At 39.1% G+C, this 27,148-nt stretch overlaps 1 protein-coding gene across 7 annotated transcripts in view; it reads right to left on the bottom strand.

The window, feature by feature from the left end:
- The window catches only part of FN1 (fibronectin 1), a 351,744-nt gene extending 329,951 nt beyond the window's left edge, over positions 1 to 21,793 (bottom strand). For all 7 annotated transcript variants that reach the window (XM_066279672.1, XM_066279675.1, XM_066279676.1 and 4 more), the window contains exons 1-13: positions 21,372 to 21,793; positions 20,277 to 20,405; positions 19,227 to 19,364; positions 17,754 to 17,885; positions 16,307 to 16,444; positions 13,254 to 13,412; positions 11,086 to 11,277; positions 10,084 to 10,263; positions 9,306 to 9,482; positions 8,111 to 8,260; positions 6,045 to 6,173; positions 4,496 to 4,639; positions 641 to 762 (exon numbers count right to left, since the gene is read on the bottom strand). In XM_066279672.1, the coding sequence (XP_066135769.1) occupies positions 641 to 762; positions 4,496 to 4,639; positions 6,045 to 6,173; positions 8,111 to 8,260; positions 9,306 to 9,482; positions 10,084 to 10,263; positions 11,086 to 11,277; positions 13,254 to 13,412; positions 16,307 to 16,444; positions 17,754 to 17,885; positions 19,227 to 19,364; positions 20,277 to 20,405; positions 21,372 to 21,519 (1,938 nt within the window). In that variant the 5' untranslated portion in view covers positions 21,520 to 21,793. The remainder of the gene's footprint in view (positions 1 to 640; positions 763 to 4,495; positions 4,640 to 6,044; positions 6,174 to 8,110; positions 8,261 to 9,305; positions 9,483 to 10,083; positions 10,264 to 11,085; positions 11,278 to 13,253; positions 13,413 to 16,306; positions 16,445 to 17,753; positions 17,886 to 19,226; positions 19,365 to 20,276; positions 20,406 to 21,371) is intronic.
- Positions 21,794 to 27,148: the final 5,355 nt, after the last annotated feature.

Genomic DNA, 27,148 nt, shown 5'->3' with positions numbered 1-27,148 from the left:
ACTAAAGCCAATTAGATCAACAAACATTCTCTTAACTATGATTCCTGAAGTTCTAGACAGTTTTAACTAGAAAATTACAAGGTTCATTCTTTAAATAAACAAACTACCATTTTTTATCTATTCTCCTCTCTCAGCATTTCTTTTCCTTCTATCTAAATAACTTCAGAGGATCACAACTCAAGTTTTAAGAAATGCTAAATTAAAAAGTAAACCAAAAGATTTTTTTTTCCAAATGATAAAATAGATTCCAATTTCTTTTCCTTTGATGGAGTTATGAAATGTATGAAAACTTTAGATTCTCCTCCTACCCTGGGGCAGAAGAATTTTATGCATTATCATTTCTAAGGCCTAACTAAGATCTTTCTAACATAAAGAACTAAATTTTCTAAATGCCAAATAAAAAAAACCCCAAAACTAAAAATATATGTGAATGGATTGATCATATATTTTCTTATTAAATAAATATAAATGAGATATATATATATATATACATATATATACACACACACACACACACACACACACACACACACACACACACCATGAATCAGATCTATTGGCTCAAAAACTGGAAAAAAAATGTTCAGAATTTGTTCATTTCAGGAGATTCTGTGCCCAGGTTTGTAGGTGGCATACTCACAGGTTTCCATCTGAGAATGTACTTGGAAATGTGAGATGGTTCTGGAGCGTTCCACTGGATGGGGTGGGAGTTGGGATGGCTGGGGGTCTCCGTGATGATTACTTGGACAGGACCAGATGCACCTGGAAATGAGAATGTAAGATTTAGTTAAGCTTTGGTTTTCACTCACTTCAACTTAAAACTTAGTGCACAGGGATGGGCATCATTAAAGACAGTTTTGCTTATCAGTAAATGTGAGTATAATCGGAATTATCTGGAATCAACCTTTTACAGACTGACTTTGAAAATCAGTACAACAAATCCTTTTTTAACTGATCAATTATTGTTTATCATGAGAACTGCAAACAGAACTTTTTACAGCAAATAAAATACATTCTTTAAAAAACGCCTCTTAGCTTGCTTTCTCCTCCACTTTCACAGGAAGAATTAAAAGAAAATAATGAAGCTATCATAAAACAAATAATATAATACACACTAGAGATTTCCTTTATTTATTGTATTAAGCTTCTTTGAAGCAAATTCTGGCTTGTGGAAGCTTTCATCAAGAATGAATGTACCACTTAAGAAGAAAACAACATTCCAAAGGCCATATGACATGATGTAAAACAAACAAATTTCTAAATAAGGTAGACTCTTAGACAAATAGACAAAAAGACTAGTTAAGGACAATTTGTCATCAGTTTAAGCATCTTATCATTGTGGGGAAAAAGTGTTATCTCATTTTTATGCAGTAAGTATAATATATTGTAAAATCATACTATTGTTTGGTTTCTGAAGATTCCCATAAATGTGAGTTTTTAAAGATAAATATTCAAGCAAAATTTTAGAGATATGATGATTTCAAGTACTACTTCCATGTAAATCAGTAAATATAGGGATATCGTGTCCTTAAATTATTTACAATACCTGGCATAAGGTTGTTGAAATATTAATCTTTTAAAGAAAGCCTACTGTAATTTTCTCAGATAAAAAGATAACTGATATGTGTTTTATGTAGTTTGGAAATCATGATTTCGAGGGAGAAAATTTTATAGTGACATAGAATATACAACACCAGGAATGATCCCTAATGTAAACCATGGACTTTGGGTGACAATGAGGTGCCGATAAGTCTATGAATGGTAACAAAGGTACCACTCTAGTGGGGACACTGATAAAAGCAATGCATATGTGGAGGCTGGGAGTAGATGGGAAATCTGCCTTTTAATTTTGCTATGAACCAAACACTATGGTAAAAATAGTCTTTAAGGTAAAAAAGTTTATGGTAGTTAAATGTCTATTAAAATGATTTCTAGAAAGGCAACACAAATGACCCTGACTGTCTAGTCATGCTCCTATGTCCACCAAGAGAAAAACAAAGGAGAAGGGAGGGAGAAGAAAAGAGTGACTTAGTGATTTTCACCTCAGTGACAGAGCAAACCTACAGAAGTTTCTTTCCTTCCTAAAAGTTCAAGCACATGTTTGAAATTCTATGTGTTCAATGTTAGGCTTATGCTGCTGCTCACCTCTAAGAGGACTGCACTTAACAGTAAAGGGGATGTCATGCATTTAACACTCTGTCCAGGATGTATAAAGATACTGTGCCCACTCTCTGTACGGTCAATTGAATTCCCATTATCACTATACACTACCTTATTCGACATATATTGGAAAACAGAAAAACCTGAAAATTCTGTCATCATTTACATTATTTAGATTGAAATTTTTGATAATCCTTTCAAAACTGGTTAGGTGATAAAACTTTTAGAATGAACCTAACTGAACAATTATTCCCCATTGTGAAAACTTTCTTCCCTCTTTTATTCAATATGATCAGGCTAACAATAAAATAGTTGTAAAGAAATGATATAAGCCTATACCTTAAAAACCAGTTTAAAATAACAGAAAAATAAATAATTTCCAGTAATGGTGACCCTGGAAAAGTTAAACATTTATGAGTTTGCAACTCAGTTCTTTTTTTTCTCTATTTAGTTTGCTGAAATCTGTGCCGACCTAGTTGTTTATTGACAAACCAAATGCCCCTTATCTGCTGTTCATTTGAACAACTCAACCAGTCCTCTTCCGGAGGAACAGATGGGGCAAGGCTCAGAAACAATCGACTGGTAACCTGCCGTTCCTTATTCTTCCCACACTCTTAAAGCTCCACATGCAAGACATGGCTCTCTGAGCAAACCAGAGATCCAGATAAGCTGTGTACTGAGGGGAAATGCCAGTCCCTTCTCCCCTAACTCTCCTCTGTTCAATGGACAGGTCTGTTACCCTTTTTAAAGAGTAGAAACAAGATCAACATGTATAACTCCAACACAGAAGGACTCTTGCTCATCTAAGCTTCATCTCTGACATGTCCACCAAAAATGCTTCTAGACCACAGCTGTGTGAAGAAGCTTATGTCAAGACAGAAAAAGTTCTCTCAAAATTATGGTGGAGGAAATCACTTTCAGCAGATTGCCACACCATACCAATAACAAGCATAAATGCCGAAACTGGAAGGCATTGTCATTTAGGAGTTTCCACCCTTTGACAACATAATTAAAGGAAAGAAAAACCCAATTATGTATACTTTTTGAACTTATGGTAATTCTGCAACTAGATTTTTAAAAATAACTAAATTAAAAAAATTTTTTTCCTAATGATTCTTACACCCAAATTCACCATGAAATACAACTTATAGCCAAGTCAACCTGTGTTATAAGCCTTCCTAAAGCAAGGTCATTGTGGCAGCCCCCACAGTGTCTAATGCTTGGGGAGAGCAAAGGTCATGGTAAGAGTGTATCTGGGTGGGTGGTATTTAGGATGATAGATTGTTAAATCTCTTAGTGCTGGAAGGAACCCTATGAGTAAGAGCTACAATCTCCCCATTTTATAGATAAAGAACTAGTGAGTGAAGCTGGATGTGCATCTCTTTAGAAGCACAGAGAGAGCTAGACCCACTCCTTGGTGAACACTGACCTTGGCTGAATTGTTTCCTATCTTTTTATCCAGGAGAGTGAACTTCTTATCATGTTATGGAGGGACTTGGTTAACTCAATCTTAATTTCTGTCACTGCAGATTCTGAGGCCCTGAAAATCTCTCTCTTTATTTCTGAAAGTAGCCCGTGTTTTTAGTCTAAAGTTAACAGTGGCATAGGAGGCTGTGCCCTTCAGTAGCTGCTCAGATAACTGATGCCTAAAAATCAGACTTTCATAACTCAACTCAATTAGTTATAATTAATCACTCAGTGGAAATTAAATTCAATTTTTTGTTCTAAAATGAATTAATGAAACCATTATTAATTCATTTTAATAATGTCCTATGACCTGAAAAAACCCCACAGCAATAGACATTTGAAAGTATGTATATTGAACTCTGTGGGCAGAGAACTGACAGTGTTACTCAACTCTTGACCCAAGATACTTTGGCCCACACTCCAGTTGATCAAACAAATGAAAATTTTGACAAAAAGAGAGCCTAACTGAAAGTCAAACAAACATACCCTCTATTGTATTTTATACAATTTTTCTGTACAACTTCCTTGTTAAGAACCATAACAAAAAACTCTAACCCTCTATTCTCAGCATAGCTCACTTTATGATTTCTATTCTCAGAGTGTTTTAACCTAATGGAATGTTCTACAGTATTAAGAAACTAATTATGTTCAGGCATATTTTTACCACCTTCTATAACTTTTACTTGATTTGGAGAAAGGAAAATAATTTTAACCAAAAATTCAATTGATTATTTGATAGGGACATATAAAAAGGTTGGGAAAGGAAGGAGATTCCAACTTAGACATCGGAGTATTAGCAAACACCAATGCTACCCTGTTTTTATAACCGAGGCCATAGTTCTCACTTTGCAGTAACAGAGTTTCTCACCTGGATAGGCATGTAATGGTTGGCAGTGCCATTCCCCAATGCCACGGCCATAGCAGTAGCACTGGTACCTGACACCATGCACATACTTCTCCCAGGAGTCTCCAATTTGATAAAATGTCCGGGTTTCTGAATCTTGGCATTGGTCTAAAATATGTACAAGGAAAAGTTAACCAGCCTTGAAGACAGAAAGCTACAAATTTAATTTCATTGTGCTAGAGCAGGGGTAGTCAACCTTTTTATACCTACCGCCCACTTTTGTATCTCTGTTAGTAGTAAAATTTTCTAACCGCCCACCGGTTCCACAGTAATGGTGATTTATAAAGTAGGGAAGTAACTTTACTTTATAAAATTTATAAAGCAGAGTTACAGCAAGTTAAAGCCTATAATAATAATTACTTACCAAGTACTTTATGTCGGATTTTCGCTAAGTTTGGCAGAATAAGTCTTTATAAAACAACTTACTATAGTTAAATCTATCTTTTTATTTATACTTTGGCTGCTCCACAACCGCCCACCATGAAAGCTGGAACACCCACTAATGGGCGGTAGGGACCAGGTTGACTACCACTGTGCTAGAGCATTCACTCATTAGTTTTAGTAGAAACTTACAACTCTCCCTATAAAATCTATGCCAGTAAAAAAAATTTTGTTCATATTTTTTTACCATACAGAAAAATTAGCAGTTCAAAAAAAAAAAAAAAGAAACTCATTGGGAGGGATGTTGGAATGTTTAATTTTATAAAAGAACAATATTTCTAACTAAAAATTATAAGATTTAGATTTTAGTCAATATCAGCATGTTAAATATTAATTTGAGAAAATAAATAACATATTTTACCCATATTAATGCAACTGACTCACCATTTGAATAGCAAGGACAAAAATATCACTTTATATACTTCCTCAAAATTCAGAAGATTTAATTTTATACATAAATAAATAAACTAGATTTTAACTGTGAATATGTGCTGAACAGTTTCTAAGAAAACCTCGCAGGCTTCCTTCTCAGCTTTGGCAAACTCAGGCCAAATGAAATCGAGTATCTAATCAATTTGTTTTCTTAGTGAGCCACCTGTCTCTTTTAGTAAAGGAGTATTAATGGATTACCTTAAAGTTGGTAACGCAGCTCTTTTAAGGGTCAACCTTCACTATTTGCTTAGCTCTATCATAAAGGACAGCCAAGAAAAATAAAGTATTTGGAGGGAGGTACTTACTGGCATTATCATTTGCCCATGTAACTGCACAGTCAGCAGGGGAAACTTCTGTTTCATAACTGAGACTATCTTTATGATTCAGAATCAAGGCACGCATTTCATTTAATTTTTAAAAATCTGTATTTGTCACCAAACACAGCAAAAATAGATGACTACCAATATCAAGATTATATGTATATGGGTCCGTGATTAGAGGAAAGACTTTACAAAGCTCTTTGAAAGTCACAGATCAAAGTCTGGATCCAACTTCAATCATGTAACATCACATAGCTCTCCTTATATGAAACTTGCTATTTTCAGTGGCCAAATCCATCTGGAGAGACAAAGCTACTTACCAATAGGATCACACTTCCATCTGCCCCGGCCCTGACCAAAGCAGGTACAGTTCAGCATGTGTCCCTCTTCATGACGCTTGTGAAATGTGTCATTCACATTATAAGTGATGTCATCGACAATGCACTGATCTATTTAGAAAACAGTGGGATGGGTGGAGGACGTTAAGTTTCAGGGATGAAGTTCTCAAAAAGCTATCCTTTTCAAAAGCACACTGTTCCTTCCACTAAATTATCAAGACCTCCCATTAAAATATCTTTTCCACTGACATAGAATAAAACATTTTCCAAAGCTTAGTCAGTAATTCAACTTCTCCACGTACACAAAAAAGTCTCTCTCATAAACTTGTCAGTGATGGAAGTCAAAGTATATACCACTAAAAACTAGTAAAATGGTAAAATACATCTTCTTGTGAAAAGCCAATATTTGAGCAAATACCTGTCTTCTCACTTTTGGAAAAGCTCTTGCTTGGTTGATAATGACCTTTAGGTCTCCGCTTATGATAAATGGGAGGAGGATTAAACACACTTAGATACAGTGCCCAGCTTGGTGTGATGATCGGATATTTGGAATGATGGTGTGTGTAGGGGGGTGATTTTGGACTTAGGAAATAAAATGACATCTATGGCATTTGTACAGTTAAAAAAGATTATGCGACTGGGGCTGAAAAGCTCAGTTGGTTAGATTAGAGCATCGTCCTGAAGCGCAGAGGTTGCCGGTTCGATCCCCAGTCAGGGCACACACAAGAACAGGTCGATGTTCCTGTCTCTTTCTCTCTCCCTCTTCCTCTCTTGCTGAAATCAACAAATAAAAATCAATGCCCTGGCTGGATAGTTTGATTGGTTAGAGCATCAATAAATAAGTTTTTTAAAAAAAATTAAAAAAAAATAGTATGCGAATTCTGTTCCTGACTCTCTGAGATCCTGAGAAAATCACTTTCTCTCTTTGGATATCAGCTCCTTCAACTATAAAATGAGGAGCTGGTCTGCATGCCTTCTTACTTGGTCACTTTCAGCTTTGCAACATCATATGTGATTCTTCTTCTTCTTTTTTTTTTTTAAAGATTGTATTTGTTGATTTCATGGGGGTGGAGGGGTCTAGAAGTAGTTGCTTCACTCTAACTGTCCATCGGCTGCTTGTCATATGAGCCTTGGCCGGCTAAGCCCTGGGGTTTTGAGCGGGTGACCTCAGTATTCCTGGTCACCACTCTATCCACTGCACCACCACAGGCCAGGCTAATTCTTATTCTTCTTGGACTGTGTTACCCATTGAACACACAAAAATGTTTTCTATAAAAAGAGAGTAAGTTCAAGCCAATGTCAACATTCCAGCTATATGGACTATTTGTTAGCTCAGAGTTCAGCCTAAATCTTACTTTTCTAAAAAATTTTTATTTATTGTTTCAAGGAGGAAAGAGAGAGAGAGAGAGAGAGAGAGAGAAAGGTGGTGGGGAGGAGCAAGAAGCACCAACTCATAGTTACTCCTCGTATGTATGTGCCTTGAGCCAGCAAGCCCGTGGCTTCGAACCGGGGACCTCAGCATTCCAGGTCAACGCTGCATCCACTGTACCACCACAGGTCAGGTCTAAATGTTACTTTTCAAATGAAAGAAATAGAAAAACTAAAATAGTTTTAATAAATCAATATTGCTATATTCTCTACCTGGGTCTAAAAGGAAAAAACCGATAATCTCCTTTAATTTGGCTCTGCAAGGATCTGATTTTAGAAAAGTCTCTTTTCTTTACAGAAATTCCTCAAACTTTTCTAGACATGAATCCAATGGCCTAACTAGACACCAAAAGATCAAATGACTGTGTCCTAGCCTTTGAAGTCATCCTTTTGGCTCAGCCTAAGAACTGACATCCTGGAAATATTTCAGAATCACAGAATCGCCGTGCCAGCTTTTCGTAGCCGGCTGTCTGAAATGTGAAACCCATCCAGCACAGTAGGCCAATGGAATGGTATTGCATGTTTTCTCCCGCTTTTGGTTAAGTACAAGTTTTCACATCAAAGTTGCCCTCTCTGTACCCTTTGTCCTCTCAACTGTTTTCATTCCTAAGCAAGCATACCTCGGAGCTGGGAGTAGGGAACACAGTTCCATTCCCCACGACCGTTCCCCAGACATGTGCATCTCATCATGTGTCCCATGTCATGCTGTTTATCCCACTGATCTCCAACGCGATACATGACCCCGCTGATGGTACAGATTTCTTCGTGAGCTGTTTGGGAATGGGTGAGAAACGCACACTTGATAAATGGTCACGAGGCCTTAAAAGGTATGCAGGGTTATCAGTCCAGATTGATTATCCTCAGAACTCTCACATGGAAAGAAGTCTTGTGTGCCTCAGAGAAATTGCAGAGCTGCTCTGTCGGTGTTCAGAGCAGAGCCTTGAGTACCAGAGAGGAAAACAGAGTCCAAAGGTGAAGTATGTCGTAGGGAACAAATACAGGAAAGGTTAAGGGATGCTAAACCACCATGATGCTTACACAGTCACACAAAGCGCTGGCATTAGTCTAGAAGTCTGGATTTGGCTACTGCTCGTAACTATTTCTAGTTGCAGTTTATTCTAACGTAAAAGGAGACTCTGTCCGTGTATAGAGTTGTAAGCTTCCGGGTGTTTTTCTTCTGAACCCAACATTCACTTTGGTTGAAATGAGAGAAGTAAATGTAAGAGTAGGTTGTTCTTTTTTTCTTATGTTTTGTTGCCTCATAGTCAATGCAATACTCAGGTTCTTGACTCTACAACTGAAAAATCAAATGTAATCCACGGGGTTCTTAAAATTTAAAAACAAATAAAAGGTACTGATTCCCTTTTCTCCATTCATACAAACTAGGACCCTTATCTTCCTTTTAAAAAAAGATCTCTTACCTTGTTGGAAAACAGAGTTTTGGTCATTTGGGTATTTAATAAATGATAGAGCTTATGCCTCTGAAATCAAAATCATGTGTAAATATTGTAGGTCTGTGACGGTCGGTCCTAGTCAGTTACATTCGAAATATTTTAAGTTACTCAGTTATGTGCTCTTTACAAAAGACAAATTTGTGCATAATGTATTAAGTGTCCTATGCATTTTAAAGAATCTGTTTTTATCAACAGGATTTTTTAAGTATATAAATAATTAAATAATTATGTAGTTCTTATATATGTATCACATCATAGAGGTTTTTGTGACCTCAAAATTAAGTCTTAATGAGTAAAGTAGTAGTAGTACAGCAGACACTTGTTACTCCGTAAATGGGTGTCTGCGAGGACTTCAGCTTACCAGCCATGGGGCAGAATCCAAACTTCTGGTCAGCGTCATAGTTCTCCGTGGTCCCGCACCACTTCATGTTGTCTCTCCTGCCCTCGGAAGTACAGTCAGTGTAGTTGCGGTTGTTGTATAGGAAGGGGAAGTGACACAAGGCTCCATTGGAATTTCCACCTCGAGTTTGAACCAAAACTGCCCAGGACAAAACACAAATGAGAAGAAAAAAAAGTTTACCACTGAGCTTTCCAATGTATAGCGGGGAACGGCTACAGAACAGTTCTGAGAGAGCCAGGTTTCTGCAGCTAATTTACAGACTGTCTGTCTCAGAATCAAAGATTTGGCGTGTTCACCTTCACCTTCACAATAGATCTAAGTCCAATTTTCACTCTCATTTTCCGCACACCAAAAAAATTTCAACGATTGCTTTGAATAACACGTGGTTTCAACCAGAAGAGAAGCAAAAACGCTCAGTCATCTACCCCGTGTTTTCTTATACCCTGTGGGATTACATCCGGGCTCTAACATACAAGTGCCTTTAATCACGTCATAATCCCGTTGCGTCAAGAATAAAGTAACCGGTGACCTTCTCCCTTGCTGTCATTTCCCAAGGGTGCTAGGGACCATGGAAAGATCTTCAACTGCTAAGTCAGCTCCATGTCTCTTGGGTCTAGACTGCAGAAAAGTGATACTTCTTGGGCAATCTCAAAATTAACGGCTAGATTGCTGACTAATCAAAATAAGGCAGGAGAAATGGGTCTTGCTCACTGCTGTGTTCCCTTCGTGGGACACTCACCAGTATGGTCGGTACAGAAAGAATATTTCTTGTCTTGCTCATAATTGGAAGTTGTGCTGCACCAAAGATGTCCATCCTGTCGCCCTTCTGTGGTGCAGGAGTAGAAAGTCCTGTCATTGTAGGTGAACGGTAAGACACAGGGCTCCCCGTTCGAATTGCCACCGTAAGTCTGCGTCACAGCTACAAGCAGAACCAGAAGGGTCTCAGTAAACAGAGTTGCATTTATCTGCCACTAATAGCTGCTTATTTATGTCTTGAGAGAATGAGCTTATGCTGTGGAGATAGGTGATCATCTGGTTCATTTTGGCCATAATGCATGACTAGCAAGAAGCCATGTCTTTTGTGGATAAAATAACACCTAAGTTTCTCTGAAGATGTCATTTGTCACCACCTCTGCTGCAATGCCTCAGTTTCCCCATTTGTAGAGCTATAATAATACATGTTAATTAAGGATGCTGCTCAACAGATACAGGAGAAATATGCATGAATGATTCTGTTGGTTGCATAAGAATGAATACATGAGACCATCTTAGGGGAAAAGTCAAGTGTGCCAGTTATTATTGCTGTAGTTACTAACTACCACTTTTGTAGTCCAGCATAGATGCATGAGGCTGTTAAGGAAATTTAGAAAGTTCCAGAAATTTGAGGTTTGGAGCATAAAATGTGGACGATTAGTTATTCAGCAAACAGCCCTCTTATAACAATATTTTAGACAAAAATAATACAGAGCAGTTGAGTCTGCGCTACAGAAGAGAAAATGGATAGATTAAAAAGATCAGAAGAAAATATACCAAAGGCCAATCCTGGCTGTTATCATTCATGGTAAGAGTATAAGCCTTTTGTGTTTGTTTTATTGTTTTACATATATATAATTATATATATAGAGAGAGAGATAGATATAGATATAGATAAAGATATAGATATAGATAGATAAATGAATGCATTGCCTTTCAAAAACTAAATAATAAGAATGTTATCATTTTGTGAGCAAGTAATGCAGACCTGTCTCTTGGCAGCTGACTCCATTGCCCAGGCACGTGCAAAGCATCTGCTTGTTTCCCTGTGTCTTCAGCCACTGCATCCCTACTGAGTAAACCACACCGCTGTCTGTGACACAGTGACCGTATGGGGCAGGCTGGGGGTGAGGCGGCGCCTGGTAAATGGCCATTCGAACATCTGAGAGGGTGCCTGATCCTAAAGACATGAGAAGAAAAAGTCACAAAGTTGGACAAGAGAAAATAACTAGTTCCTGAAGTCAGGATCATTAGGGTCTGGTAAAGATCACTCTGCCATCCATGTTGTTACTAACCTGGAACTAGGAAGAAAAGCCCTCTCGTTCAGCATTAGTTTTTGCATTCAGCCTAGGTAACAGTCCACAAAGCCCACTATATGGGCTCCACTTTCCAGCTCATCCGAAGCTATGAGATTATATACTAAACCACAGACGTTATTCTGTCACTCAACAGACTAGGTAGCTTCAACAACGCCTCACTCATCCAGGAAGTTCTTAGTTCAATGCCTTCATAAGCCCAATATATCTGGACATTCTTCTTCCTGACCTTGTTCTGAGACATCCCTGCCATCTGTCTCACTATTGGCTCATCAGAGCACGGCCTAGGCCACCATACTGGATTCTCCAGAAGTTGGCTCTCCTTTCACATTTTGATTCTCAGGATTATTTGTGAATCTGTTGTGTGTAGTTTTTTTTTTTCTAGAGCCAATCAATCCTCTTAAAATACTTTTACTTGTGTGGATCTTTTCTTTAAACTTTTGGAAATCTGTTCTCCTCAAGGGCAGGCCCACAGTGGGACAGAGACAGGACTGAGGCTAGAACAAACTGGTGGACTAAAGTCAGCATCTCCCTAAGCGGGAGCTGAAGATAGTTCATGGACAATGGTTCCCAAAATCATACATACTGGGAGAACAAGGCATCTGTGTTCATTTAGCCCACCCAGGAGAGTCACAATGCAAAGGAACACAGATATCCTGTTGGGGTAGGTTCCATGTGGTTTGACCCAGTGTTTCTTAGACCTTTTAAGTAATAAGGCCTTTTTAGTGTCATATTAGTAATATTAATAAAATAGGTAACATTTATTGAGTGCTTATCCCATATAACCCCTGACTATGCTTTTAAATTAAACTCTTTCAATAGATAGATATTTCTAATTATTTCCCTTTTGGATTACCAGCAATTTTACTGACAATAATCAAATAACTCAAAGATAAATATCAAATCTAATCTAGTTCACCTGCATAAGTGTTCAGAGCAACATAAAAACTCACCAAAAAGAGAAAAACCCAAGTAATTAATACTTTTTGCTAAACGACTGATTGCTAAGCACATTATACAGTGAAAACTTAATTAAACATTTTAAGAATAATAACAGAAGTACACACCCTTGATTGTTATGTTTCTTTCTTCCAATTCTTACAAAAGAGGCTATAAAGCAAAGATCAACTTTTTGGTACCAGAAATAAAACTTTTTTTAAAAAGAATACTTAGATACTATACCATTCATTTTCATCTCGAGGGCCCCTGTGAATTTCTCAAATTGTGAAGAGCAATACATGAAGAAAACGTGCATTATTTTAGGGAATAAACAAAGTGTGTGGGAACATGGAAGCTGTACAGCAAAGGTTGTTTCCACTACATAAAGAGTCAGAAAAAGAAAGTGTATTCCATTTTGAAAAAAAGAACAAATGTACTTTTTTCCTTTTTCCCAATGGAAGAATCAAGTAATCATAAAGCTCATCACAATTCTCTCATTTCCATTTAAATGCACTTTAGATATTCAAAATGCACATACATATGTGTGTTTGTGTGTAGCTATATGTATACAACATATACAGATCTATATTTATCTAAATTTATATATGTGTATATATAAATTGTGTAGATTTTATGATATTAACATTTTTTAAACATCAACTTAATCTTTTGGGGCTAAAACTGTTTCCTCCAACCCAGATCCATTTTTATTCTATTTTCATATAAGTTTAAAACTTAACATTAAATAAAGTTTGAACAGCGAACAATCTGTAAATGAACTCAGCTTACTAGCCGAAACACTACAGATCATCCGTAAAAGGCTTGTCAAGGGAAAAATGGATTTACAGAAATGTTTTTGGCAACACTCTCCATTTCCGGCCCTACTTTCTCTGCGCCTCACCGGTGGACGTGGTCTGCAGGGACGCATGCCTTTCACACTTCCACTCCCCTCGCCCGTTGCCTGTGCAGATGCACTGGAGTTGGTTCCCCCGGTTATCCTTCTTGCTCCACGTATCTCCGATTCTATAGGATGTCCTGGTGTCTTGATCGTTACATCTGTCTGTGTTAGAAAGGAAGCATTTAATTAAATATGTAAATCAGGCCCTGGCCGGTTGGCTCAGCAGTAGAGCATTGGCCCAGCGAGTAGAAGTCCGGGATTTGATTCCCCGACAGGTCACACAGGAGAAGCGCCCATCTGCTTCTCCACCCTTCCCCCTCTCCTTCCTCTCTGTCTCTCTCTTCCTGGCCAAGGCTCCAGGGGAGTAAAGTTGGCCTGGGCACTGAGGATGGCTCTATGGCCTCCACCTCAGGTGCTAGAATGGCTTGGACGGCAACAGAGCAATGTCCCAGATGAGCAGAGCATCGTCCCCTGGTGGGCATGCCGGGTGAATGCCTGTTAGGCGTATGTAGGAGTCTGGCTGCCTCCCCGCTTCTCACTTCCGAAAATACAAATAAATAAATAGAAAAAAATATATATGTAAATCAGGTAAAGCTTGGCACACACTCAACTGACACTTAAAATATATATATATATATATATATATATATACACACACACATACAGTAGTTTAAAGCTTGGTGAGTTATTTTTTAATGATAAATTTCTATTGTTATAATGTCACACGTGTTAAACTTCCAAAAGATGGGACTGCATTTGTTCTAGCAGAAAGAGAACTATATAGTTTAAAATAGTTACACTTCTCTGTTTGCCAAGTTACTTTTTCATCATCATCTATTATTATTATTATTATTATTATTGTTATTATTGTTATTATCATTTTAGAGTTCTCACATTGTTCTTTTGACCAAATTCATTCACTGGCTTTCTGTCATCACACAAATACACACCCACATTGATCCACTACCAGAATAGAGGTCCCATGAAGATATTATGGCTGGTTACAGCTTTTTCTCACATCTCCAGCTAATCTTCCCTTGCCTGACCTGTGGTGGTGCAGTGGATAAAGCATTGACCTGGAATGCTGAGGTTGCTAGTTCAACACCCAGGGCTTGCCTGGTCAAGGCACATTTGAGAAGCAACTACTGGGACTTGATGCTTGTCGCTCCTCCTCCCAACCTTTCTCTCCATGCTCTTTCTAAAACCAATAAAGTTTAAAAAAAAAAAAAGTTGTCTTCCCTTGAACCTCCATAGCACTATTTTCAGCATTCATCTTGAAGCCCTTAATATTGTGCTTTGTAAGAGATGACTGAACAAGCCTCCCTCAACTCCCTGACCTACTTTCTAAGTGATCTTTGAAAGGTGAGCTTATGTCCAATTCTTTTTTGCATCCTTCCACTATTTTGTACAAAGTAGGGACTTAAAAAAATTTCATAAAATATACAGCTTTTCTTGGAGAAAACTTTTCCAACTTGCTATTAAAAGAGTTTTAAATAATAGATAAAAGTTTAAGTCAGATATCTAACTTATATAAAGCTAAAAACATCACCACAAGGTCTTGGAAATCTGTTGATCATAATAACATTTTAAATGCAAAAGATAGCATGAAGCATCAAATTTCTGGGAAAGAGTTGGTCAAAGTTACTAATATTTTCCATGAGAGATTTCTTTGTTATAAGCAAAGAATTCAAATTTGAATGATGAACATTTTAAGCTAGATAAATAAAGTAGGTTCAAAATACTTAGATTCGATTTTAAACTTATTTTTAACACGAATAGTTAACGGCTAATTTGCTTCTATAAACTCTATAGTTGCTATTAGTTTGAAGTTTCCAAAAGGGGAGTCTAGAACTCCAAAGGTAACAAATAAGGCCACAAGGCAGTCTTAGAAGGCACAGTAAAGCCATCGAAGGGTAGCTTCTTTTTACCACATCTAAGCTCATTGAGGACTTTGAGTAAGGCTCACTGTCCTCAACCCCAAACAGACACATAATTCTAACCAGTGAAATAAGCACTTGTTATTTTCATCAATTTTGCTTACGAATATGTCTTATTTAAATGTGAACACACACACAAAATACTTGAGCGCTTTGCTGCATTCAGTGTCAATAGTACTCATATGGCCTGACCTGTGGTGGCGCAGTGGATAAAGCATCGACCTGGAATGCTGAGGTCGCCAGTTCAAAACCCTGGGCTTGCCTGGTCAAGGCACATATGGGAGTTGATGCTTCCTGCTCCTCCCTTCTCTCTCTCTCTCTCTCTCTTTCTCCTGTCTAAAATGAATAAAGTCTTTAAAAAAATTTAAAAAAAAAGCATTTACATGTTATTTTAATGATTTCTTTGCTCTTGATACCTTAAAAATATCTTAGTGATAACTTAAGAGTACAGTTTGCAACCAATCTTTATGTCCACAGCACATTTGGCATTTAAATGAATGAATTAAATGAATTAATTAGCTACTTTCTTAGTAGCTAATACTGAAAGTCCGTATTGAACTAAGAATTTTTTTTTACTTTAGTCTTTCTTGAAGAAGCAGAATTTGTTATGCAATTTTTCTTGACATCTAAAAGCACATTGGTAGCCTGACCAGGCAGTGGTGCAGTGGATAGAGCATCAAACTGGATGCAGAAGACCCAGGTTCGAGACCCCTGAGGTCGCCAACTTGAGCGTGGGCTCATCTGGTTTGAGCAAAAGCTCACCAGCTTGAGCCCAAGGTCGCTGGCTTGAGCAAGGGGTTACTCGGTCTGCTGAAGGCCCATGGTCAAGGCACATATGAGAAAGCAATCAATGAACAACTAAGGTGTTGCAATGCGCAATGCACAACTAATGATTGATGCTTCTCTCTCCATTCCTGTCTGTCCCTGTCTATCCTTCTCTCTGACTCTCTCTCTGTCTCTGAAAATAAATAAATAAATAAATAAATAAATAAAATGAAAAATAAAATAAAAGCACATTGGTAGATTGGATGTGTTCCAAGTGACATCATATTACACTTCTCTCTAGGAATTCAGAAAATAATACCTGGACTCATCTTAACACAAAAGGCTAGAACATACTTCTAGAGGTACAGGTGATGCGTCCACTGCCTTCTCCCAGACAAGTGCAGTCCACCATCATCCAGCCTTGATAAGGCTTTTCCCAGGTTTCCCCGACAACGTAGGAAGTCCCAGCAGCGTGGTCAAAACATTTCTCAGCTGTAAGAAAATGTGCAGAAAAAAAGAGGGGGAATAAAGAGAGTTATTTCAAATTGTGCAATCTCCCTGTCATTTAAAATGTATTGTGTAAGCAGAAATCCAGCCACATGTTTTTAAGTGGTACTCTGTTCAGGAAGAAAGGCATGCCCTGTAACTAAGCACATGGTAACCAGAGCGAAAGAAAGCTCAAGTAGAGCTGGCAGGCAGAAAGTCTGTTCCCCTAACAAGTCCATGGACTGTGTATAATTTCAGCTAGTACTATTCTTCTCCATTCCAGTATCTGAAACAGAAAGGATCTATGTATGTATCCAATCTGTAGGAGACTGAATATGCAAAATCTAATGTAATTGTGAATGACTAATTATGAATGCCTAAAAAAATGACAAGCCTTTCAAATGTGGATTTCTATAAAAACACACAACACAAAGGAAAAAAAGTCTCTGAGTTAAACAACAATAACTAGAGTAAAATATATAAACAGAATATTCAGATTTGTATCAAGAGTTCAACTGAGCCTGACCAGGTGGTGGCGCAGTGGCTAGAGCGTCAGACTGGGATGCAGAGGACCCAGGTTCGAGACCCCGGGGGTCGCCAGCTTGAGTACGGGCTCATCTGGTTTGAGCAAGGCTCACCAGCTTGGACCCAGGGTCACTGGCTCGAGCAGGGGGTTACTTGGTCTGCTGTAGCCCCACAATCAGGGCACATATGAGAAAGTGGTCAACGAACAACTAAGGTGTCGCAACGAAAAACTAATGATTGATGCTTCTCATCTCTCTCCATTCCTGTCTGTCTGTCCCTATCTCTCTCTCTCTCTCTCTGAGATAGACTCTCTCTCTGTCTCTGTAAAAAAAAAAAAAAGAGTTCAACTGAGAATTGAGAACAAAAGAAACAACCATTTTTATTTTGAAAAAAAATACTAAGGTTTGACAGAGCATGAACAATTTCGCGTTTTGCTCTAGTGTGTTCTGATAAAAATGTCAAAATATCATTTCCTTTCTTTCAAATAACTTATATCTTGACCAAGGAAAACCTGAGGTTAAATATATATTAGGCAAAAGAAACAACTTTTTCCTACATGTTTCAACCCTATCTTGTGTTTTTGAAACAAAATTAAGACTTATAAATAGTTGAGGACTTTTTGATCTGATTCTTTAAGACTATGGATTATAAAACATTTCTTTAAAGGAAAATCCCCATTTCATTATTTTATTTAATTGGAATTCAAATCTTTTGTCCATGTAGTTTGGTTCACCCCAACATTTTGATGGTTGCGTTCCCACCCCTCATTAACCTCCTAAAAGTCACACACCTATGGGCTTGCAGGTCCATTCTCCTTTCCCGTTACCAAGACACACACACTCTAACATGTAACCGCCAGTCTCATGTGGTCTCCTCCAGGTGTCACCGATCTTGTAGGACTGACCCCCTTCATGGCAGCGGTCTGTTCAAGATAGGAAAAAAATACATGTTAAAGAGAGTTTGTAGTTTACTTGAGGCACTCCTTCCAGTAGAATTCTTTGTGTTGCAAGTAGATTTTATATTAACATAGCATTTAGTTTTTGGGTTTTTTTTTTAATACATCTTGTAAGTACAAGTCACTTTAAAGGCTTTAAAATGCTAAAGAGAGTGGGACAGAGAACAGTTTTCCCATCAGAGACAAGGAAACAGTTAATAGGCCTGGTCACTTGGGGCCATTCAATTAAATGTTTTGTTTAAGCACAATGGAAAACCATGGAGAAAACTGAATGGCAAAAAAAGAGTCATAAATCCCAGTTCCCCAGAGGCATCACAGGAAATTGGGTCTAAAACAGAAAAGAAAGGCTGGCAGGTATGTCCTCCACACATACACAGCAGGTTGAGCCTCAGACTAATTCAACAGAAAAGTCACATTGGGGATAGTATTTCAGCTTTCGGGAGTGTGCAGAGTTTGTATTTTATCCTAGGTTAGAAATGTCATTTTGGCAGAAAGCATTTTGTAGAAGTCTACATATCAAGTGTGAAAATTCAGGTACTTTTCTAGGCTGTTAAACACGATGGCATATCAAAAGGCTAAACTATCCATTAGACTGTAAACACTATGGACAACGGACTCTTTAACGTTTGCCAGTAAATTTGGATAAACCCTAACATTAAGTATGGGGAAAGTAGATTAGGCCTCTTCACACGGGGCTGACTTGTTTGTTCCTAAGGACAAAGTGACTTATACTTAAAGGATGAATTAAAACAAACAAACAAACCACTAAATGCTGTACTAATATAATCTACTTTGCAATGCAAAGAATTATACTGGAAAGAATGCCTGAACTAAACTGCAATTGATGAGAGTCAATCCAATCTCCAAAGTACCTTGGAAACACTATTAGGCTAATCATTCTACATTATCCCTGGGAATAGAGAGATCTGCTTCTTGGTTATAAACTACTGGTCACAAAGAAACCAGACTGTTTCTGTGGGACACAAACAAGAAGAGCCGTCCACACAATGGGAGGTTCACTCTGCATGACCATCTTCTCAGTCACTGCAGATGACCACATGATCAGTCTGGTTTGAAGACGCCCAGGTAATGTAAAATGGGCAACACTGATTCTGCCTGTGCTCAGAGACATCTTCCAGAAGCACAGGAACCAGATGGGTGACCATATAAGGGTACCTGGACACCTGGGATAAATCCCAAAATTAAGAATATCCAGTCATCAAAACCAGAAAATGACAATGACAGTAATGGGGAAATTCACATTTATGGTATTGTAGCATTGCTTTACAGAATATCTATCTCTCTTACTTGCAATGGTACAGCTTATTCTTCTTCGTCCAGCCCCAATGCAGGTACAGTCCCAGATCATGGAGTCTTTGGGGCGTTCATAAGTGTCCCCCACCCGGTAAGTGTTTCCAGTATACTTGTCAAAGCAAGTCTCTTCAGCTGAGGGGAGAAAGTCAACATGAGCCCCACATAGGTAAAAGCTTTTCTGTTCCACTAATTGCATCCAAAGGAGAACTCACTGTTCCATTCTATGGGTTGCATGGGACAACAACAGATTTAAAAATTGGAGTGGAAGACCTACATTTGACCATAGGCTCTAAGAAAGCCTTGACTTTTGACCTTTGACAAGTTGCCTAATTTTCGGTCAATTAATTTCTATTGTAACGGATTCTTGGGTCCTGGTAGAAAGCCGTTTGAAGGACCTACCACCTTAGGACTGGCTAGTTGATGAAGGAAGGACTTCAGATTCAGCTCTCAGACTCAGAAAGTCAAACCAAGGTCCACATCAAGAACAAACAATTTGAATATCCCAATCCCACCAGGCACAGTCACTTGTTAATCCTACTATTTTCAGTTTAGCTTTATCCCTGCTTCCTTGTGCCAGTTGCCAAAATTTACAAGAAATATATTAATGGTCATAAAGAATGAGAACTTTGAAGTGGTTAGTGGTTTTGTGTAAAAAAAAAAAAAAAAATCACTTTACAATATAAAGCCCAGAGTGTTTTCTGGCCCATAATCTTATAGTTTTAAGATTTAAAAGTACTTTCTAATATATTAAAATTTTATAAGTAAGCATTTTTAAAGATAGAATACACAAAATCATTTTCTCATTAAAACCTTTGGGAGAGTAAAACAAAAAGAAAGCTTTAGGAAAGAATTGGGGATACATTCCTTATTTTGTTTTAAAGGTAAAAGTAGCATGTAAAAAGCAGTATTAAATATTTTTAAAGAGGAAAGGACAGATCACTCTACTGAAAAAAAAAAATGGTGTACATATTTTTACTACCAGTGCTAACTTTAATTACCCAGCACCACTTTTTCATCTATTACAAGATACTAACTACCACTTACGTTCAGGTTTACTCTCGCAGTTAAAGCCCCGGCTCCCTCCATAGCAGGTACAAACCAAGGTATTGCCCAGGTAGGTGCGTTCCCATTGTTGGTTTATCTGATAGTGGTTCCCATTGTCAAAACAACCAGCTGTAAGTAAGTGAACAAAAAAAGTTATTACATTAGTATCCTGCCCTTTTCCCAGATTATGGATTTTTTTTACACAACTAAATTGATGAGTCTAATCGACAAACAGAAAAATAAGTTAATCTTCAGGAATAAGGAGAATTAAAAAAAATATTCCACTAAAATGCAGATGTAGAAACTAGCTATCTAAGAGTTAAACACACTTTGTACACGTAGATATTTAAGTATTCCCTTTTCTCCTTCTTTTTTAACTTAGCTAGATTTATACAATGATGTCATTTCCATCTGGCCAGGGGTCTACATCAAAGAAGTGGAAACATTTTGAAAAGCAGATAACTACAATTGCATTTAAAAATATGCAAGGAACTTCCATTCTCTTCTTGGGTAGTAAGTCCAGAGGGCAACTTGAAGCAGTTTCCTTTCGCCAAGGCAAAGGGAGGGTGTGTCTTTGAAAAACTGGACTAGGAATTCCAATCTCTGTTCTTGGGGAAGCGTCCAGAGGGGCCCCCGAGGCAATGTGAAAGAAATGACCTCTCCTTCAAAGTTACAACACAGCTCTGTAGCTACCTTCTTCCCACCTCGTTTTGAAAATATTTAACCAGTTATTTAGTAACACAGAAAATAAGAAAGCCCACACTAAGCCCAAATGAAAATGTACAGGCAATGCATTATTTTTTCTCTTTCAAGGCAAGTTTTGAAGAATTCACAGCAAGACGACCTGAATGTATAGAACTGATAACAGCACAGCAGGACATTCACAGAGCCTCCGTTTTCCAATATATTATCTTATCCGAGGCCCTCAGAAGCCGCCTGCTCAAACCAATGTCTTTTGTGTCCACAGCCGGTTTCTCTTACTTAGGCGTGCACACACCACGCGCGCGCGCGCGCGGAAAACTTTAGCCACAACTTTAGTGGGCTTTACGGTCCCATCCCTGCGACAGCCTGTTTCAGCCTGCAGTCAATACTCACGCTTGTTTTGGCTGACAGCCACCGGGGACTGGGGCTGAATGATTTGCTGAGCCTGCCTCTTGCTCCTCCAGGCTCCGGTGGAGGGCACCGCTATCCCCAGGGAAAAGACGGCCAGCAGCAGCAGCCCGGGCCCCGGGCCCCTGAGCATCTTGAGACCGTGCGGGGAAAGACGCCCTCACCAGAAGGCAAGTTGCCACCGAGTTTAGTTTTCGAGACCTGCGGGAGGAGTCCCTTCCAATGCCTCCTGGGGGTTGACGCCTAAAAGAAGGTTAAGATCACAGGATAGGGAAAGGGACAGGTAAAGGGAGAGAGGGGAAGGAGAGGACGGGAGAGAAGTTGTGGCTGCAGGTCCCGGCTCGCGCCTGGGGCTCCCTGTCCTCCCCTGGTACAGCGCAGCCGGCGCGGGCGGCCGAGCGGGGACAGCCCGGGCTTATATGGGACGGTCCCCTCCCACCCCCCGCGAGGCCCTGGGCGTCTGGGAGGAGGGACCCGCCCGGCTCTCCCCACCCCTCCTGTGGCCGCCGCCGCCAACGACCACGAGCCGATTGGCCCGGGCTCCGGGTGACGTCAGGGGACTGTGGGTTCGCCGCGAACAAAAGAGATGCTGATCCCCCGCCAGGATGGGGCTAGAGAACTTTTTTTCGGTTTCCTTTGCGGTCGTCCAACTTTTTGGGGGCTGAGGGGGAGGGATGGGAAGGACTGGGAAAGGGTAGACGGGAGGAAAGGGAGGGGCTGCAGTTACGCGAGGCGGAGGGGTTGCAAGTCCTCCTCCCTCCCGCTTCCCCCGCTTCCCTTTTCTTTCTAATTAGGGTAGGGGGTGAGGACATTTCGTCATCCTTGAAAAAAAAAAAAAAAAGTCTCTGCTCACAGGAGTATATTTTGGGGGGAGGACAAAACCATAAAGTAGCCACCACCTCGCAGCTGGAGGAACGGAGACTTTGCAGCCCCAGGGTGGGGCTGGCTGCTCTCTTCCCGTTCCCGGGTCTACTGTGCGCCGACCTGGGACGCACTTCGGTTTGCCTGCCCGGCTTTCAGTTCAGGACGCTCCCCTCGCAAACGCCGTACCTGCCCGGCGCTGCGAGGGTCCTCGCAGGGGAGCGGAGGGGGAAATTCATCCTTGAATGAGCTCCTGCTAAGTACCCGGAGTTCCGTGGAGTGCTTGGCGGCTCCAGGGGAAATTCAGAGAACAAGGGTTTTTTTTCTGAAAGGACCAAACAGCAATTTGCTTTATATATATATATTCAATAAATAAATATGTATATATTTATGCAGGGAAGTCTTCCTTTTCTGGGGATGGGATGCCATTTCCACTTGAAAGTGCAATGTGTCGTGGTCGACCTGAAAACTGGGAAGTTGGACCGGCTATGGAGCAAGACCTGCACGCCTTTGCTCCTGTTCTCCGTGCCGGTTACACACAAAGCAGAGATCTTGTTTGATTCACTTTGAAAGCTAAGAAAAGACCGTTTTACAGTCTCGCCTTCCTACAGTCCCTTTCTTGCTATTATTTGACATTTTCTTTCTGTAGAAATCAGTTAGGTCGCAGAATTCCCCTCCCCCAACCCCGCCGCCAGATTTTTACAATTTCAACGGATCTACTCCAAGAATGTGAAAAGTTCCCATTTAGAATTTCCCCGGCTTTCCCTCTAAACCCAGAGGGTGGACACGGAATCTGAGAAGCCTCTAAGCGTTTAGCAACTCATCAAATCAGTCCTTTTTCGGACAGACACAAGTCACACTTGCTTTTAAAGTTCTTCAAAAGGAGGAGTCCACAGCCTTCGTCAGTCAATTTGGAGAGACCCAAACTTAAATCTTTGCCTTCTAGTTATGTTAGTAGTGCAGGCTTCCCATTTGCTTTGAAAACTTATGAAAGCTACTAGCAATATGTTCATTTCTACAAGTACTGTTTTCTCCGAAAGATCCACCTTCAGTAACTGCCATGGGGTAGTTCCAGCTCTATGGTCTATATAATGCCTAACACATCAAAGACACAAAACTAACATTTGTTTCTATTAACGCAGGGAATTCTTTTTATAAATCACTATTTTACAAGTAGTGTAAAAGAACTTCTTGAGGAGTTTGTGTGACCAACATTGCAAGTTGAAAGAGGGCCACCTATTTCCCCAAATTTAGAGTCCTGTCTAGGTTAAAGGGTTTTTTAAATAACTTTCTCATCCTCACTTGACCGAACAGTTTTCTCTTTCACATATAAAAGGACCTCTTGTAAATTCTTAATAAATTTCTGGGAAGGCGGATGTTCCTTCCAGAGGTAAGACTACCTGGAAGTCAGGATGTAAGCAAGATAGACCTGAAACCAAAGCTTTCTTTAACACACATAGATTCTAGAGGAAGGAAATAAGTGGTTAGAAAAGTATTTTGTCAACCAAACTCGTGGGAAGTTGATATATTTACTGTACTCAAAATACATTAAAATAATATACATATGAGAACTTGGAAGGAAAAAAAGCCCATCTTACATATCAGAAGAAATTTTTATATTTCAATCTCATTGAAATAGAATTTGTTTAAGGAAATAATATATCTCTCATGTCTCCTAAGCACAAACTTAATATTTAACTGAATTTTATAGGAATGCTTGGGAGTTTATCTTTTACTTGGAAGGCTTTCTTTTATTTTAATGTTGGACACAGAGACATTTTCTTAGTTACGATAACAAGGTGTGAGACAGTATTCTTTCGTTATCAAAATCCCTTGTAACTATGTAAGTCTGTTAGCTCTAACTAGAGAGTTAATTAAATCTAAGACCACACTGACTTCGTTCTAACTCAGCAGACCTGCCTCGTTTCCAAGATTCCCTTTAAAATTTTAAAGACTATTTTGACAGAGTAGGCTCTTCAATAACTAGTACCGCTTCTGCTTTCATGAAACATCTTTGGGTTTTTTTTTTGTTTTTTTTCTTATCTTGAATGGATAGGGAAATATAACCAAACAGACAGAAAATAGATGCATAGTGCCTGGGGCTAGGACTGGGAACAGGAATTAATTGTAAATGGGCACCAGGGGTCTTACTGGGGTGATGGAAATAAATGTTCTGAAGCAACATTGTGGCTGTGGCTGCACAAGTTGGTCGAGTTATGAAAAATCTTGAGTTGTACACTTAAAGTGGGTTGATTTTATGGTATGTAAATTATACCTCAATAAAGTTGCTTTCAAATAATTGGCTTAAAAGTAGTAATTTTTTAAAAATTCTTTTTTACATATACTGTCTCCTGAATTCATGTCAGACACACTCCCAGGTGGCAACAGCACATACAAGGTGTCCTGATTTCTTAGTTTTTCTAAGAGGAAGTTTGCCTTTAATACAGTAGTGATTTGTTTCTCCTACACCAGTGACTCCTTACAAAACCTAGCATTTGTGTGATGGTGCGTATGCAGTAGAAACGGAACAAATGGTCATTTAGGACTGTGTGTTGTTTCTTCTTGAAATTGCCATGGCAATAGAATTTTTTTCCAGAACTTAAGTCAACTTAAATTTTCAGTAACAAAAAAGAACACATATATTTGTGGGTGGTGGGGGAGTGAGTGTTATTTGGATGTTTTGTTATTGGAGAAGGTTAGTGAGGAAGGAACATGAGCAATTATGGAAAACTGAATTGAACTGACTTCATTTGAGTTGAAGATTATGGTTAAACACAGAAAGAAATGACCAGATCTAGTCACTTTGAAAGGATTGGAATGAAAACAATTTAAGGGATATTTTATCTTATTTTTTATTTTTATTTTTTAAATATTTTATTTATTGATTGTTAGAGAGAGAGGAGTGAGAGAGAGAGAGACAGAGAGAGAGAAGGGGGAGGAGCAGGAAGCATCACCTCTCATATGTGCCTTGACCAGGCAAGCCCAAGTTTTCCTTTTTTTTTTTTTTTTTTTAATTTTATTTATTCATTTTTAGAGAGGAGAGAGAGACAGAGAGGGAGAGAGAGGAGAGAGAGACAGAGAGAAAAGGGGGGAGGAGCTGGAAGCATCAACTCCCATATGTGCCTTGACCAGGCAAGCCCAGGGTTTCAAACCAGCGACCTCAGCATTTCCAGGTCGATGCTTTATCCACTGCGCCACCACAGGTCAGGCCAAGCCCAAGTTTTCGAACCGGCAACCTCAGTGTTCCAGGTCGACGCTTTATCCCACTGCGCCACCACAGGTCAGGCTTAAGGGATATTTTAAAAGGCAATTATTTCCATGTACAAAAAGGGTTTCCTTTTAGAATAATTAAATGCATTACAGAAAATACTCCTCCCAGACAAATCCCTTACTTATTTAAAAAAAAAAATCTTATCCCTGATAAGAAAACTTCTTGACATCATGGGTTACATTCAGAGGCAGGTAGGGTGTTTTTCCTGAAAACCTTTGGTTTTTATCTTGTTCTTAATCTTCTTTAGTCCTGTTAGAGAAGCCAATGACTAGATGACATTTGGAGCTTTCTGACTTAAGAACCTGGAGTATCTTTTTCTAATTCATGGCCTTCTATAGGAAGGTTCCACGGAGATAAACTACAACAGTTTTGTTTCTCATCTTGATTTTTTTTTTTTTTTGGCATGAACTTTGTCCTATCTTTTTTCCTTGAAAACAACCAAGCTTGCAAAACTGATACTCATTAAGCACAGGTGTGAGAATGGAAAATAAACACCTTTTGGGCATCTCAGTAGGTAGAATGTCTGAGCAGTTTGTCTAGAACTGACAGGGCACCTGCCAACCTGGAGAACATACTTAATAAGGGTTTTAAATTATGCCTTGGAAGCCAGACAGTTTTTACTTAATAAACACTTTGTTTATATTTTAAGTTACTTTATTATTTAATCAGCACTTTAAAAAGCTTTAATCTTTGCCCTTTGTTTTCTGTCAGGAGATCTCTTTTCTCATTGAAAGGATAGCAACTTCTGGCCCTGGCCGGTTGGCTCAGTGGTAGAGCGTCGGCCTGGCGTGCAGGAGTCCCGGGTTCGATTCCCCACCAGGGCACACAGGAGAAGCATTCATCTGCTTCTCCACCCCTCTCTCTCTCCTTCCTCTCTGTCTCTCTCTTCCCCTCCCACAGCCAAGGCTCCATTGGAGCAAAGTGGGTCTGGGCGCTGGGGATGGCTCTGTGGCCTCTGCCTCAGGCGCTAGAATGGCTCTGGTTGCAACAGAGCGACACTCCAGATGGACAGAGCATTGCCCCTTGGTGGGCGTGTGGGTGGATCCTGGTAGGGCGCATGCAGAGTCTTACTGCCTCCCCATTTCCAACTTCAGAAAAATACAAAAAAAAAAAAAAAAGGATAGCAACTTTCAAAAGTTTTAGCAATGGCGTCTCATTCACCCAGTACAATGAAACTAACCACTGTGTAGCTGGAACACTAACTAAAACTACAACACAGAACATTTTAGTTTTCCAAGATAGGCAGTGGTTTCTTAGAAAAGAATAAATTTTTGAGTGCAGTCACTCATTTTTCCAGTATTGTTTATTTTATGTTGGTGGCATTGAAGGTTTGTTTTGAAAGGCTAAAAACATTTTCTAAAAAGCAGAAAAGATTTTCTTTGAGTATTTAAAATATTTTCTATCCTTTTCACATAATTTCAATATTTTCCTATGTAGCTAATCATGAAGGTTGTGTCAGATGCTCTCAAATAGCCATAAATATTATCATTTCAGTAAACTTTTATGCCCTATCTAAAATGAACTTTTATGCTGACAATACATGACTGTGTAATGGGCGGTCAACAGACACTTTTTCTATTGACTGCTTCTATTGATTAGTTAGAAGAAAGACAAATTCACTTGAATTGTA

The sequence above is a fragment of the Saccopteryx bilineata genome, chromosome 5 (assembly GCF_036850765.1).
Source record: "Saccopteryx bilineata isolate mSacBil1 chromosome 5, mSacBil1_pri_phased_curated, whole genome shotgun sequence".
Lineage (NCBI taxonomy): Eukaryota > Metazoa > Chordata > Mammalia > Chiroptera > Emballonuridae > Saccopteryx > Saccopteryx bilineata.
Note: the sequence above shows the minus strand (reverse complement) of the source record. Positions and strands in the feature narration are given on the sequence as shown.